Source organism: Heptranchias perlo, unplaced genomic scaffold, assembly GCF_035084215.1.
Source record: "Heptranchias perlo isolate sHepPer1 unplaced genomic scaffold, sHepPer1.hap1 HAP1_SCAFFOLD_481, whole genome shotgun sequence".
NCBI lineage: Eukaryota > Metazoa > Chordata > Chondrichthyes > Hexanchiformes > Hexanchidae > Heptranchias > Heptranchias perlo.
Genome location: NW_027139496.1, coordinates 20441 through 35620, shown reverse-complemented (window position 1 = coordinate 35620; position 15180 = coordinate 20441). Strand labels below are relative to the sequence as shown.

General features: G+C 44.7%; 1 protein-coding gene across 1 annotated transcript in view; it reads right to left on the bottom strand.

The window, feature by feature from the left end:
• The window catches only part of LOC137313776 (choline/ethanolaminephosphotransferase 1-like), a 41720-nt gene that overhangs the window by 12110 nt on the left and 14430 nt on the right, over nt 1-15180 (bottom strand). The window contains exons 3-4 of the mRNA XM_067979568.1: nt 1331-1462; nt 288-446 (exon numbers count right to left, since the gene is read on the bottom strand). Of these exons, the coding sequence (XP_067835669.1) occupies nt 288-446; nt 1331-1462 (291 nt within the window). The remainder of the gene's footprint in view (nt 1-287; nt 447-1330; nt 1463-15180) is intronic.

The window sequence follows — 15180 nt, the reverse complement described above, 5'->3', positions numbered from 1 at the left end:
TCATCAAATAATCACAAGGCTAAACTACCACCCACGACCTATTAATGAGATCAGTATTTTTAAAGAGATTTGAGATTGCAGAGTCGAGGATACCCCCTGCCATAAGCCTCTCATGTAGTACCTTATCAGAGGCTCTCTGTCAGGAGGCTTTTCAGTGTTTATTTGGGATGGCACTCACTGAAGGTCAGGGTGTTTGGTGAGGCAAGGTGTGGTCCTGCTGCCAGGACTGAGGAGCTGGGGGTGGTGTGGGTGGAGCTTGGCAACTTCCCACAGTACGGGGTACGTACCACTAATTTATTGGTTATTTTTGCGGAGACGAAGCCAAAAGCGAGAATGTAGAGGCAGGGATTATTCTCAAAGAGCCGGCTGGTGGATTTCTTGTAGATCATCAATGCCAGTGTTATAACTGCCCCTATGTGCAGGAATGGTGACAGCACACTTGTGCCCTGTAAAATACAATGATACACAAGCTGATAAACGCAGTGGCGGTCACTGTACATCCATAATACAATCACCCGCACAGAGAGCTGAGGCCACAGGATCTGCTTCAGTCAGGGGCTCCACTCAGCATATCCAGACACTCCAAGACCCCGGGGGCAGCCCACCACTGGTGAGTGGGCCGTGGCCCAATAAATAGAGTTGGAGCCGGGGAGAATCGACATTAAATCACTTCCAAATCCCCATTAACCTTGCGTTTCCTGCAATCCTTGAATTTCCTCCTTCACACCGGCACCCCCCTTTCTCTCTCCCTCCTCCTTCGTTTGTTTACTTCTGATTTTCTATCCTTTATGTTTCTTCAACTTGGCCAGGGACAGATGACAGTGTTGAGATTCAGCACTCTCTTTCCCTCCCCCCACCCCTCCAGGACCTGAAACAGGGATCCACAACTTTTCAGCCTTGTAGCTAATACTAGAAGTATGTACACAAACCAACCCATCTGTTCCCTCCCTGCTGGGAATATTATACATCAGAATCAGCATGCAGGTATATCTGATCCTTCTGATTAATTTCTCTGGTTCCCCTTTTCCCGATCTCTCTCCAGTCTCTCCCTCTGACTTGATGTCTCGGTCAATCTCTTTCTCTCATACTTCTCTGATCTTGTCATCATCTCCCCATAATAACAGACTCCTTACCACACACAATCTTAATTCACACAGGCCGTCCAAACTGCTTCATCTCCCTATGGTTTGGACAAACCACTGGACAACGGAGTAATGTAGGAGGAGTGAGCTTAAATCTAGGGGTTTATCAAACAGTTGAACCTGCAGCTCAAACATAGCCTCATGCCCGGCCCACTACAGACCTAGCCCGAGCGCAGATGCTCACTTACTGCTATGGTGGAGCCATTTTTGCCAACACCGCCGGTAAAGATGACGGTGAAGTAGTTGGTGCAGGAGAAGATGGCGCCCGCTACCACAAAGAGAGCCGGCACAATTTTAACTTGAATTTCCAATACCGGGATCTGTAGGAGGGAGAAAAAGCAAAGAGGAAATGAGAACAGGAAGCAGCAGAAAATTACCGTACTAATACTGTAGAGGACGAATTCCTGGAATGTATACGAGATGGTTTTCTAGATCAATATGTTGAGGAACCAACTAGGGAACAGGCTATTTTAGATCTAGTATGGTGCAATGAGACAGGGTTAATAACCTTGTTGTAAAGGCGCCCTTAGGGAAGAGTGACTCATATGATAGAATTCATTAAGTTTGAAAGTGACATAGTTCATAGAATCATAGAATCATAGAAGTTACAACATGGAAACAGGCCCTTCGGCCCAACATGTCCATGTCGCCCAGTTTATACCACTAAGCTAGTCCCAATTGCCTGCACTTGGCCCATATCCCTCTATACCCATCTTACCCATGTAACTGTCCAAATGCTTTTTAAAAGACAAAATTGTACCCGCCTCTACTACTGCCTCTGGCAGCTCGTTCCAGACACTCACCACCCTTTGAGTGAAAAAATTGCCCCTCTGGATCCTTTTGTATCTCTCCCCTCTCACCTTAAATCTGTGCCCCCTCGTTATAGACTCCCCTACCTTTGGGAAAAGATTTTGACTATCGACCTTATCTATGCCCCTCATTATTTTATAGACTTCTATAAGATCACCCCTTAACCTCCTACTCTCCAGGGAATAAAGTCCCAGTCTGTCTAACCTCTCCCTGTAAGTCAAACCATCAAGTCCCGGTAGCATCCTAGTAAATCTTTTCTGCACTCTTTCTAGTTTAATAATATCCTTTCTATAATAGGGTGACCAGAACTGTACACAGTACTCCAAGTGTGGCCTCACCAATGCCCTGTACAACTTCAACAAGACATCCCAACTCCTGCATTCAATGTTCTGACCAATGAAACCAAGCATGCTGAATGCCTTCTTCACCACCCTATCCACCTGTGACTCCACTTTCAAGGAGCTATGAATCTGTACTCCTAGATCTCTTTGTTCTATAACTCTCCCCAACGCCCTACCATTAACGGAGTAGGTCCTGGCCCGATTCGATCTACCAAAATGCATCACCTCACATTTATCTAAATTAAACTCCATCTGCCATTCATCGGCCCACTGGCCCAATTTATCAAGATCCCGTTGCAATCCTAGATAACCTTCTTCACTGTCCACAATGCCACCAATCTTGGTGTCATCTGCAAACTTACTAACCATGCCTCCTAAATTCTCATCCAAATCATTAATATAAATAACAAATAACAGCGGACCCAGCACCGATCCCTGAGGCACACCGCTGGTCACAGGCCTCCAGTTTGAAAAACAACCCTCGACAACCACCCTCTGTCTTCTGTCGTCAAGCCAATTTTGTATCCAATTGGCTACCTCACCTTGGATCCCATGAGATTTAACCTTATGTAACAACCTACCATGCGGTACCTTGTCAAATGCTTTGCTGAAGTCCATGTAGACCACGTCTACTGCACAGCCCTCATCTATCTTCTTGGTTACCCCTTCAAAAAACTCAATCAAATTCGTGAGACATGATTTTCCTCTCACAAAACCATGCTGACTGTTCCTAATTAGTCCCTGCCTCTCCAAATGCCTGTAGATTCTGTCCCTCAGAATACCCTCTAACAACTTACCCACTACAGATGTCAGGCTCACTGGTCTGTAGTTCCCAGGCTTTTCCCTGCCGCCCTTCTTAAACAAAGGCACAACATTTGCTACCCTCCAATCTTCAGGCACCTCACCTGTAGCGGTGGATGATTCAAATATCTCTGCTAGGGGACCCGCAATTTCCTCCCTAACCTCCCATAACGTCCTGGGATACATTTCATCAGGTCCCGGAGATTTATCTACCTTGATGCGCGTTAAGACTTCCAGCACCTCCCTCTCTGTAATATGTACACTCCTCAAGACATCACTATTTATTTCCCCAAGTTCCCTAACATCCATGCCTTTCTCAACCGTAAATACCGATGTGAAATATTCATTCAGGATCTCACCCATCTCTTGTGGTTCCGCACATAGATGACCTTGTTGATCCTTAAGAGGCCCTACTCTCTCCCTAGTTACCCTTTTGCCCTTTATGTATTTGTAGAAGCTCTTTGGATTCACCTTTGCCTGATCTGCCAAAGCAATCTCATATCCCCTTTTTGCCCTCCTGATTTCTCTCTTAACTCTACTCCGGCAATCTCTATACTCTTCAAGGGATCCACTTGATCCCAGCTGCCTATGCATGTCATATGCCTCCTTCTTCTTTTTGACTAGTGCCTCAATCTCCCGAGTCATCCAAGGTTCCCTACTTCTACCAGCCTTGCCCTTCACTTTATAAGGAATGTGCTTACACTGAACCCTGGTTAACACACTTTTGAAAGCCTCCCACTTACCAGACGTCCCTTTGCCTGCCAACAGACTCTCCCAATCAACTTCTGAAAGTTCCTGTCTAATACCATCAAAATTGGCCTTTCCCCAATTTAGAATTTTAACTTTTGGGCCAGACCTATCCTTCTCCATAGCTATCTTAAAACTAATGGAATTATGATCACTGGTCCCAAAGTGATCCCTCACTAACACTTCTGTCACCTGCCCTTCCTTATTTCCCAAGAGGAGGTCAAGTTTTGCCCCCTCTCTAGTCGGGCCATCCACATACTGAATGAGAAATTCCTCCTGAATACACTCAACAAATTTCTCTCCATCCAAGCCCCTAATGCTATGGCTGTCCCAGTCAATGTTGGGAAAGTTAAAGTCCCCTACTATTACCACCCTATTTTTCTTGCAGCTGTCTGTAATCTCCTTACATATTTGCTCCTCAATTTCCCGTTGACTATTTGGGGGTCTGTAGTACAATCCTATCAAAGTGATCTCTCCCTTCTTATTTTTCAGTTCTACCCATATGGACTCAGTGGGCGAACCCTCGGATATATCCCCTCTCACTACTGCCGTGATGTTCTCCCTAATCAAGAACGCAACTCCCCCTCCTCTCTTACCTCCTGCTCTATCTTTCCTATAGCATCTGTACCCTGGAACATTGAGCTGCCAGTCCTGCCCCTCCCTTAGCCATGTTTCAGTAATAGCTATAACATCCCAGTCCCATGTACCCATCCATGCCCTGAGTTCATCTGCCTTGCCCATCAGACTTCTTGCATTGAAATAAATGCAGTTTAATCTAGACTTCCCTTGGTCTTTGCCCTGCTTTCTCAGACCATCTGTCCGGTCATGTTCTGTACACTCTCCCTTACTGCCTTTTGTTTCTGTCACCACTTTATTTCCCACTGACTTCCTGCATCGGTTCCCATCCCCCTGCCACATTAGTTTAAACCCTCCCCAACAGCACTAGCAAACACTCCCCCTAGGACATTGGTTCCAGTCCTGCCCAGATGCAGACCGTCCAATTTGTACTGGTCCCACCTCCCCCAGAACCGGTTCCAATGGCCCAGGAATTTGAATCCCTCCCTCTTGCACCATCTCTCAAGCCACGTATTCATCTTAGCTATCCTGTCATTCCTACTCTGACTAGCCCGTGGCACTGGTAGCAATCCTGAGATTACTACCTTTGAGGCGAAACTAGGGTCTTAAATCTAAACAAAGGAAACTACGAAGGTATGAGGCGCAAGTAAGCTGTGGCTGATTGGGGAACTACATTAAAAAGGTGTGACGGTAGACAGGCAATGGCTAGCATTCAAAGAAATAATATATAATTTGCAACAAATATATATTCCTTTAAGGCACAAAAAACCAACAGGAAAAGTGATCCAACCATGGCCAACAAGAGAAATTAAAGATAGTATTAAATCAAAGGAAGAGGCAAATAAAGTTGCCAGAAAAAGCAGTAAGCCTGAGGATTGGGAACATTTTAAGGACCAAGAAATTGATAAAGAGGGAAAATAGAACGAGAGCAAACTAGCGAGAAACATAAAAACGGACTGTAAAAGCTTCTATAGGTATGTAAAAAGGAAAAGACTCGAAGGCAAATGTGGGTCCCTTACAGACAGAGACAGGAGAATTTATAATGGGCAATAAGGAACTGGCAGAGAAATTAAACAAATGCTTTGCATCTGTCTTCATGGAAGACGACACAAAAAACCTCCCAGAAATAATAGAGAACCAAGGGTCTGGCGAGAATGAGGAACAGAGAGAAATTAGTATTCGTAAAAAAATAGTACTGGAGAAATTAGTGGGACGGAAAGTCGATAAATCCCCAGGATCTGATGATCTACATCCCGGGGTTTTGAAAGAGGTGGCTATAGAGATAGTGGATGTATTGGTTGTCATCTTCCAAAATTCTATAGGATTCTGGAACAGTTCCTGCAGATTGGAGAGTGGCAAATGTAACCCCACTATTTAAGAAAGGAGGGAGAGAGAAAAAACAGGGAACTACAGACCAGTTAGCCTGACATCAGTTGTAGGGAAAATGCTGGAGTCTATTATAAAGGATGTGATAACAGGACACTTAGAAAATAATAATAGGATTTGGCAGAATCAACATGGATTTATGAAAGGGAAATCATGTTTGACAAACCTATTGGAGTGCTTTGAGGATGTAACTAGTAGAATAGGATAAGGGGGAACCAGTGGATGTGATGTCATAGAGTCATACAGCACGGATAGAGGCCCTTCGGCCCATCGTGTCCGCGCCGGCCATCAAGCCCTGTCTACTCTAATCCCATATTCCAGCATTTGGTCCGTAGCCTTGTATGCTATGGCATTTCAAGTGCTCATCCAAATGCTTCTTGAATGTTGTGAGGGTTCCTGCCTCCACAACCCTTTCAGGCAGTGAGTTCCAGACTCCAACCACCCTCTGGGTGAAAAAGTTCTTTCTCAAATCCCCTCTAAACCTCCCGCCTTTTACCTTGAATCTATGTCCCCTTGTTATAGTACCCTCAACGAAGGGAAAAAGCTCCTTAGTATCCATCCTATCTGTGCCCCTCATAATTTTGTACACCTCAATCATGTCCCCCCTCAGCCTCCTCTGCTCCAAGGAAAACAAACCCAATCTTCCCAGTCTCTCTTCATAGCTGAAGCGCTCCAGCCCTGGTAACATCCTGGTGAATCTCCTCTGCACCCTCTCCAAAGCGATCACATCCTTCCTGTAGTGTGGCGACCAGAACTGCACACAGTACTCCAGCTGTGGCCTAACCAGTGTTTTATACAGCTCCATCATAACCTCCTTGCTCTTATATTCTATGCCTCGGCTAATAAAGGCAAGTATCCCATATGCCTTCTTTACCACCTTATCTACCTGTTCCGCCGCCTTCAGGGATCTGTGAACTTGCACACCAAGATCCCTCTGACCCTCTGTCTTGCCTAGGGTCCTCCCATTCATTGTGTATTCCCTTGCCTTGTTAGTCCCTCCAAAGTGCATCACCTCGCACTTTTCCGGGTTAAATTCCATTTGCCACTGTTCCGCCCATCTGACCAACCCATCTATATCGTCCTGCAGACTGAGGCTATCCTCCTCGCTATTTACCACCCTACCAATTTTTGTATCATCAGCGAACTTACTGATCATACCTTTTACATTCATATCCAAGTCATTAATGTAGACCACAAACAGCAAGGGACCCAGCACCGATCCCTGTGGTACCCCACTGGCCACAGGCTTCCAGTCACAAAAACAACCTTCGACCATCACCCTCTGCCTTCTGCCACTAAGCCAATTTTGTATCCAAAGTGCCAAGGCACCCTGGATTCCATGGGCTCGTACCTTCTTGACCAATCTCCTGTGGGGGACTTTATCGAAGGCCTTACTGAAATCCATGTATACCACATCCACTGCGTTACCCTCATCCACACGCCTAGTCACCCCCTCAAAAAATTCAATCAAATTAGTCAGACATGATCTTCCCTTGACAAAGCCATGTTGACTATCCCTGATTAATCCTTGCTTCTCCAAGTGGAGACTAATTTTGTCCTTCAGAATTTTTTCCAATAATTTTCCTACCACTGATGTTAGGCTCACTGGCCTGTAGTTCCCCGGTTTTTCCCTACTCCCCTTCTTGAATAATGGTACTACATTAGCGGTTCTCCAGTCCTCTGGCACATCCCCTGTGGCCAGAGAGGTTCTGAATATATGTGTCAGAGCCCCCGCAATCTCCTCCTTTGCCTCACACAGTAGCCTGGGATACATTTCGTCCAGGCCTGGGGATTTATCCATTTTTAGGCCTGCTAAAACCGCCAATACCTCCTCCCGCTCGATGTTAATATGTTCGAGTATATCACAGTCCCCCTGCCGTATTTCTATGTCTACATCGTCCTTCTCCATAGTGAAAACAGATGCAAAAAATTCATTTAGAACCCCTCCTACATCTGCCGGCTCCACACACAGATTGCCATTTTTGTCCCTAATGGGCCCTATTTTTTCCCTAGTCATCCTCTTACCCTTAATATACTTATAAAACATCTTAGGATTTTCCTTTATTTTGCTCGCCAGTGTTATTTCATGGCCCCTCCTTGATCTCCTAATTTCTTTTTTAAGTATCCCCCTGCACTTTTTGTACTCCTCTAGGGCTTCCTCCGTCTTTAGCCTTTTGTATCTGCCAAAAGCCCTCCTTTTTTTCCTAATCCATTCTCGTATATCCCGACATCCAAGGTTCCCTGGAGTTCTTGGAACCACCCTTGACCTTTACGGGAACATGTTGCCATTGTATGGTCTCAATCTCCCTTCTGAAAGACTCCCATTGCTCCGATGCGGATTTTCCTACAAGCAGCTGATCCCAGTCCATTTTGGCCAGATCCTGCCTTATCCTATTAAAATCGGCCTTCCCCCAATTTAGAACCTTTATTTCCGGCCCCTCCCTGTCCTTTTCCATGACCACCTTAAATCTCACCGAATTATGGTCACTGTCACCAAAGTGCTCACCTACTAGCACTTCTTCCACTTGGCCAGCCACATTCCCTAGAATTAGGTCCAGTACCACCCCCTCTCTTTTAGGACTTTCTACATGCTGGCTCAAAAAGCTCTCCTGGATGCACGTTAAGAATTTTGTACCCTCTAAGCCTTTTACACTCTGAGTATCCCAGTTAATATTGGGGAAGTTGAAATCCCCCACTATTTGGATTTGGATTTTCAGAAGGCTTTCAATAAGGTCCCACACAGAGGGTTGGTGAACAAAGTTAGAGTACATGGAATTGGGGGTAATATAGTGGCATGGATTGAGAAATGGTTAACAGACAGGAAACAGAGTGTAGGAATAAATCTGTTTTTTTCAGGTTGGCAGACTGTGACTAGTGGGGTACCACAGGGAACAGTGCTTGGGCCCCAGCTATTCATAATCTGTATCAATGATTTGGATGAGGGAACCAAATGTTATATTTCCAAGTTTGCTGATGACAAAACTAGGTGGGAATGTGAGTTGTGAGGAGGATGTAAAAAGGATTCAAGGGGATATAGACAGGCTAAGTGAGTGGGCAAGAATATGGCAGATGGAATATAATGTGAAAAAATGTGAAGTTACTCACTTTGGAAGGAAAAACAGAAATGCAGAGTATTATTTAAATGGTGAGAGATTGGGAAATGTTGATGTGCAAAGGGACCTGGGTGTCCTTGTACATGAGTCACTGAAAGCTAACATGCAGGTGCAGCAAGCAATTAGGAAGGCAAATGGTATGTTGGCCTTTATTACAAGAGAATTTGAGTACAGGAGTAAAGATGTCTTACTGCAATTATATATGGCTTTGGTGAGACCGCACCTGGAGTATTGTGTACAATTTTGGTCTCCTTATCTAAGAAAAGATATACTTGCCAGAGAGGGAGTGCAACGAAGGTTCACCAGACTGATTCCTGGGATGGCGGGATCGTCGTATGAGGAGAGATTGAGTAGACTAGGTCTATATTCTCTCGAGTTTAGAGGAATGAGAGGTGATTTCATTGAAACATACAAAACATTTACAGGGCTCGACAGGGTAGATGCAGGGAGGATGTTTCCCCTGGCTGGGGAGTCTAGAACCGGGGTCACAGTCTCAGAATAAGGGGAAGGCCATTTAGGACTGAGATGAGGAGAAATTTCTTCATTCAGAGGGTGGCGAAATTTTGGCATTCTCTACCCCAGAGGGCTGTGGAGGCTCAGTCATTGAGTACATTCAAAACAGAGATCGATAGATTTCTAGATATTAAAGGCATCAAGGGATATGGAGATAGTGCAGGAAAATGTTCTTATGTTCAAAGAGCACAAGATAATTACGTTAAAAAGCTAATCAGCCCATAAGAACATAAGAAATAGGAGCAGGAGTAGGCCACACAGCCCCTCGAGCCTGCTCCACCATTCAATCAGATCATGGCTGATCTTCGACCTCAACTCCACTTTCCTGCCCGATCCCCATATCCCTTGATTCCCCCAGAGTCCAAAAATCTATCAATCTCAGCCTTCAATATATTCAATGACTCAGCATCCACAGCCCTCTGGGGCAGAGAATTCCAAAGAGTCACAACCCTCTGTATGAAGAAATTCCTCCTCATCTCAGTCTTAAATGGCTGACCCCCCCCCATATCCTACGATTATGCCCCCTGGTTCTAGGCTCTCCAGCCAGGGGAAACAGCCACTCAGCAGCTACCCTGTCAAGCCCCCTCAGAATCTTACATGTTTCAATGAGATCACCTCTCAATCTTCTAAACTCCAGAGAGTAAAGGCCCATTCTACTCAATCTCTCCTCATAGGACAACCCTCTCATCTCAGGAATCAATCCAGTGAACCTTCGTTGCACCGCCTCCAAGGCAAGTATATCCTTCCTTAGGTAAAAGGAGACCAAAACTGTGCACAGTACTCCAGGTGAGGTCTCACCAGACCCCTGTACAATTGGAGCAAGACTTCCTTACTCTTATATTCCAACCCCCTTGCAACAAAGGCCAACATACCACTTGCCTTTCTAATTGCTTGCTAACTTTGTGTTTCATATACAAGGACACCCAAATCCCTCTGAAGACCAACATTTAACAGTTTCTCACCATTTAAAAAATATTCTGTTTTTCTATTCTTACCAAAGTGAATAACCTCACATTTCCCCACATTATACTCCATCAACCACCTTCTTGCCCACTCACTTAACCTATCGATAGCCCTTTGCAGACTGTTTGCATCCTCCTCTCAGCTTACTTTCCCACCTATTTTTGTATCATCAGCAAACTTGGATACATTACACTCGGTCCCTTCATCTAAATCATTAATATAGATTGTAAATAGCTGAGGCCCAAGCACTGATCCTTGCAGCACCCCACTAGTTACAGCGTGACAACCTGAAAATGACCCATTTATTCCTACCTTGTTTTCTGTCCGTTAACCAATCCTCAATCCATGCTAATATATTACCCCAACTCCATGAGCCCTTATCTTGTGTAACAACCTTTCATGTGGCACCTTATCAAATGCCTTTTGAAAATCCAAATATATGACATCCACTAGTTCCCCTTTATCTATCCTCAAAAAATTAATAAATTTGTCAAATGTGATTTCCTTTCATAAAACCGTGTTGACTCTACCTAATCATATGATTTTCTAAGTGCCCTGTTACCACTTCCTTAATAATGGATTCCAGCATTTTCCCAACGACTGATGTCAGGCTAACTGGCCTGTAGTTCCCTGTTTCTCTCTCCTTCCTTTCTTGAATAGAAGTGTTACATTTGCTACCTTCCAATCCGCTGGGACCGTTCTAGAATTTAGGGAATTCTGGAAGATCAAAACCAATGCATCCACTGTCTCTGCAGCCACCTCTTTTAAAACCCTAAGATGTAGGCCATCAGGTCCAGGGGACTTATCAGCTTTTAGTCCCATTAATTTCTCCAGTATTTTCTCTTTACTAATTAATTACTTTAAGTGCCTCACTCTCATTAGACCCTTATTTCCGGTATGCTTTTTGCATCTTCTACTGTGAAGACTAATACAAAATATTTGTTTAACATCTCTGCCATTTCCTTATTCCCCATTATAATTTCTCCTGTCTCAGTCTCTAAGGGACTCACATTTACTTTCACTAATCTCTTCCTTTTTTAAAAACATACTTGTAGAAGCTCTTACAATCCATTTTTTATATTTGCTAGTTTACTCTCATTCTATTTTCTCCCCCTCAGTTTTTTGGTCATCCTTTGCTGGTTTCTAAAACTCTCCCAATCCTCAGGCTTTTAATCTAATACTATCCTTAACTCCTTTAGTTAGCCACGAATGGATCACTTTTCCCCTGGAGTTTTTATTTCTCAATTCTCAAAGAAAACATACATTCCATTGAGAAATATTTCTTTAAATGTTTGCCATTGCTTATCTACTATCATACCTTTTAATCTAATTTCCTATCTACCTTAGCCAATGCACCCCTCATACCTATATAGTTGGCTTTATTTAAGTTTAGGACACTAGTTTCCGACCTAAGTATGTCACACTCGAACTCAATGTGAAATTCTATCATATGATCACTGTTCCCCAGAGGATCCCTTACTATGAGATTACTAATATTAACCCTGCCTCATTACACAAGACAAGATCTAAATTAGCCTTTTCCCTGGTTGGTTCCATGATGTATTGTTCTAGGAAACTGTCTCAAATGCATTCCATGAATTCATCCTCCAAACTTTGCCAATTTGTCTAGTCTATACAAAGATTTTAAAGTCCCCCACGATTATTGCATTATCTGTAATACAAACTCCTATTATTTCTCGATTAACACTCTGTCCAACAGTATAGCTACTGTCAGGGGGCCTATAGACTACTCCCACCAGTCTTTTCTTGCCCTTTGTTATTTCTTATCCCCACCCAGACTGATTCTACTTCCTGATCTTCTGAGCTAAGACCCTCTCACCACTGTCCTTATGTCATCCTTTATCTGGGCTACACCCCCATTCTGCCTGCCTTTTTGGAACGTCAACTACCCTGGAATATAAAGTTCCGAACTTGCAACCACGTCTCTGATGGCTACTAGATCAAACCCACGTTTATCTATTTGTGCCATTAATTTGTCTATCTTGTTACGAATGTTCCATGCATTCAGTTAAAGCGCCTTTAATTTTAACTTTTTACCATTTTTCCCTGAATTCACCGTATTCGCTGATGCACTATTACCGTTAAACTCTCTGCCCTTCCTGTCACACTCTGCTCATCTTTACCCGAATCACTACACTATGGCCTTGACTTTTTAGATTTATAAATTTCCCCTCACCTGACCCCTCACCCACCCCACCTTTTTTTTTAGTTTAAAGCCCTATCGTGGTCCATTCATCTAAAGATCCTACAGTCCCCATCACAGCATCCAACTGTTTCTTAAATGATTCCAGGGGTTTTGCCTCCACTCTATCTGGAAGTTTATTCCATTCTCCATGTGAAGAATTTCCCAATATCAATCCTAAAATTGCCTTTTACTAGTTTAAACCAGTGTCCTTTTGCCCGACTTTCAGATTAATTTAAAGTAACATTCCAGGTTAGCTTTTTCTATACACTTATCTCCCTCGATAAGCTCACCTTTCAGATGCCTTCTTTCCACGCTAAAAGCCCAAGTTTCTCCAGTTTTCCCTCAGGACTTGGATACGAAGACCCAGTCCTGTACATGGACATCTCCCTGACAGGAGCTTACAAAACTTCATAAAAGGGTCCCTTATATTCAGCCTCAAGGGTACGAGCGGATGCACAGGTGGGAATGCAGTGTGTGGAGGAAGTCCTATATTGAGTTACATCAAAACTACAGCACAAACAGGCCATTTGGCCAAACTGATCTACGTCAGTGTTTATGCTCCACATGAGCCTCCTCCCACCCCTCTTCATCTCACCCTATCAGGATATCCTTCTATTCCTTTCTCCCTCATGTGCTTATCTACTGTCCCCTTAAATGCATTGACGCTATTCACCTAAACCATTCCTTGTGGTAGCACGTTCCAGATTCTAGTCACTCTCTGGATAAAGAAGTTTCTCCTGAATTCTTTATTGGATTTATTATTTATTTGATATTGATGACCTCTACTTTTGGACTCCCCCCACAAGTGGAAACATTTTCTCTACATCTACCCTATCAAACCCTTTTATAATCTTAAAAGACCACTATCAGGTTACCCTTCAGCCTTCTCTTTTCTAAAGAAAAGAGCCCCAGCCTTTCCTAAAAAGTATATCCTCACAGTTCTGGTATTATCCTTGTGAATCTTTTTTTCACCTTCTCCAGTGCCTCTATGTCCTTTCCATAATTATGGAAACCAGGACTGTTCACAGTGCAAGTGCAGTCTAACTAAGGTTCTATACAAGTTTAACATTACTTCTCTGCTTTTCAATTCTATCCCTCTAGAAATGAACCCCAGTGCTTGGTTTGCCTTTTTTTACGGCCTTATTAACCTGTGCCACTACTTTTAGCGACTTCAGTTGATGAATGAAGATGACCCTACAAGGTGTCTCTAGGCATCCTCCACACACCATTGGACAGTGGTGAGGTCGGGGTGTTAGGAGACAGACAGAGGCCCTGATGGGAGAAGAAAAAGCTGAGCTGCCAGGACAGACCGGCTAAAATGCAATAACCAAATAATAGCGTCTGACAAAGGAATGTGGGTTTTACTCAGTCACAACCAGGCAAGTACCTTCAATGGACACTTGTTTCAAAGATGTAACCTGAGTGGATCAGTGAATGGCCCTTAACCAAGCCAAACGACTCCTCACTGGAAGTAGCAGGGGTGCAGGATTAACAGCACCAACCACAGACACTGCCCTAACCAGGATTTTCGGGCCTTAGGTGACCGAGATATGGAGCTGGCTTTGTGCAGCAGCCTGCATGGTGCAATCAATGCTGCAGCTCCAATTGATGAGGTGATGTCAATGTCCAAACCAGCCTACATTATACTGCAGGAGTCTAACCCAGAGATGGCATGAGACGACCAGCCCCAGAGAGTCCAACCCAGCAGAGATGGGCATGAGACCGGCCCCATAAGAGTCCCCTGCAACCTGCAGATAACAGACCCAAGGCCACACTTAGACTCTAGGTTTATCGTCTTCGCTAAAAGCATAAGATCCCCATGCAACAGGTTTGCCGGTGCGGACAAAGATCACCACCCAGCGCTCACCAAGTCCCCAGCAGAATGGCCTGGTGATTTTCCCTAGTTTTCTCCTTAAGAGGATAACTCCTTCTGGCACCACACCCACTCTGGGACCTCTCCAATCCTGGCATGTGGACAGCGATCAAGTGTTGGAACCTCTGGCTGGAGGTAACTCTTCCCCTCCTCCCCCGATCCTCCTCTCCCCCGCCTCCTCCTCCTCCCTGGGGTCAGGAACAGTCAGCACCCCTCACTGTACACACAAACCAAACATCTCAGGTACAAGGCACCTGTCAGGCACCCTGCAGAGGCTCGAAGGGAAAAATCCTCCCTCGTCTAACGACTTATAGGAAGTCCACAACCTGGGGCGGGTGCTCCATCCCTCTCCCTGGCCACTGTCTCAGACTGAATCAGACCGTTCGCAACCTCGGTGTCCTATTTGACCCCGAGATGAGCTTCTGACAACATATCCGCTCTATCACCAAGACCGCCTACTTCCACCTCCATAACATCACCGGTCTCCGCCCCTGCCTCAGCTCATCTGCTGCTGAAACCCTCATGCATTGATACCTCTAGACTCCACTATTCCAATGCTCTCCTGGCCGGCCTCCCACCTTCCATAAACTTGAGCTCAACCAAAACTCTGCTGCCTAGATCCTAATTCGCACCAAGTCCCATTCACCCATCACCTGTGCTCGCTGACCAACATTGGCTCCCGTTCCGGGAGCACCTCTATTTTAAAATT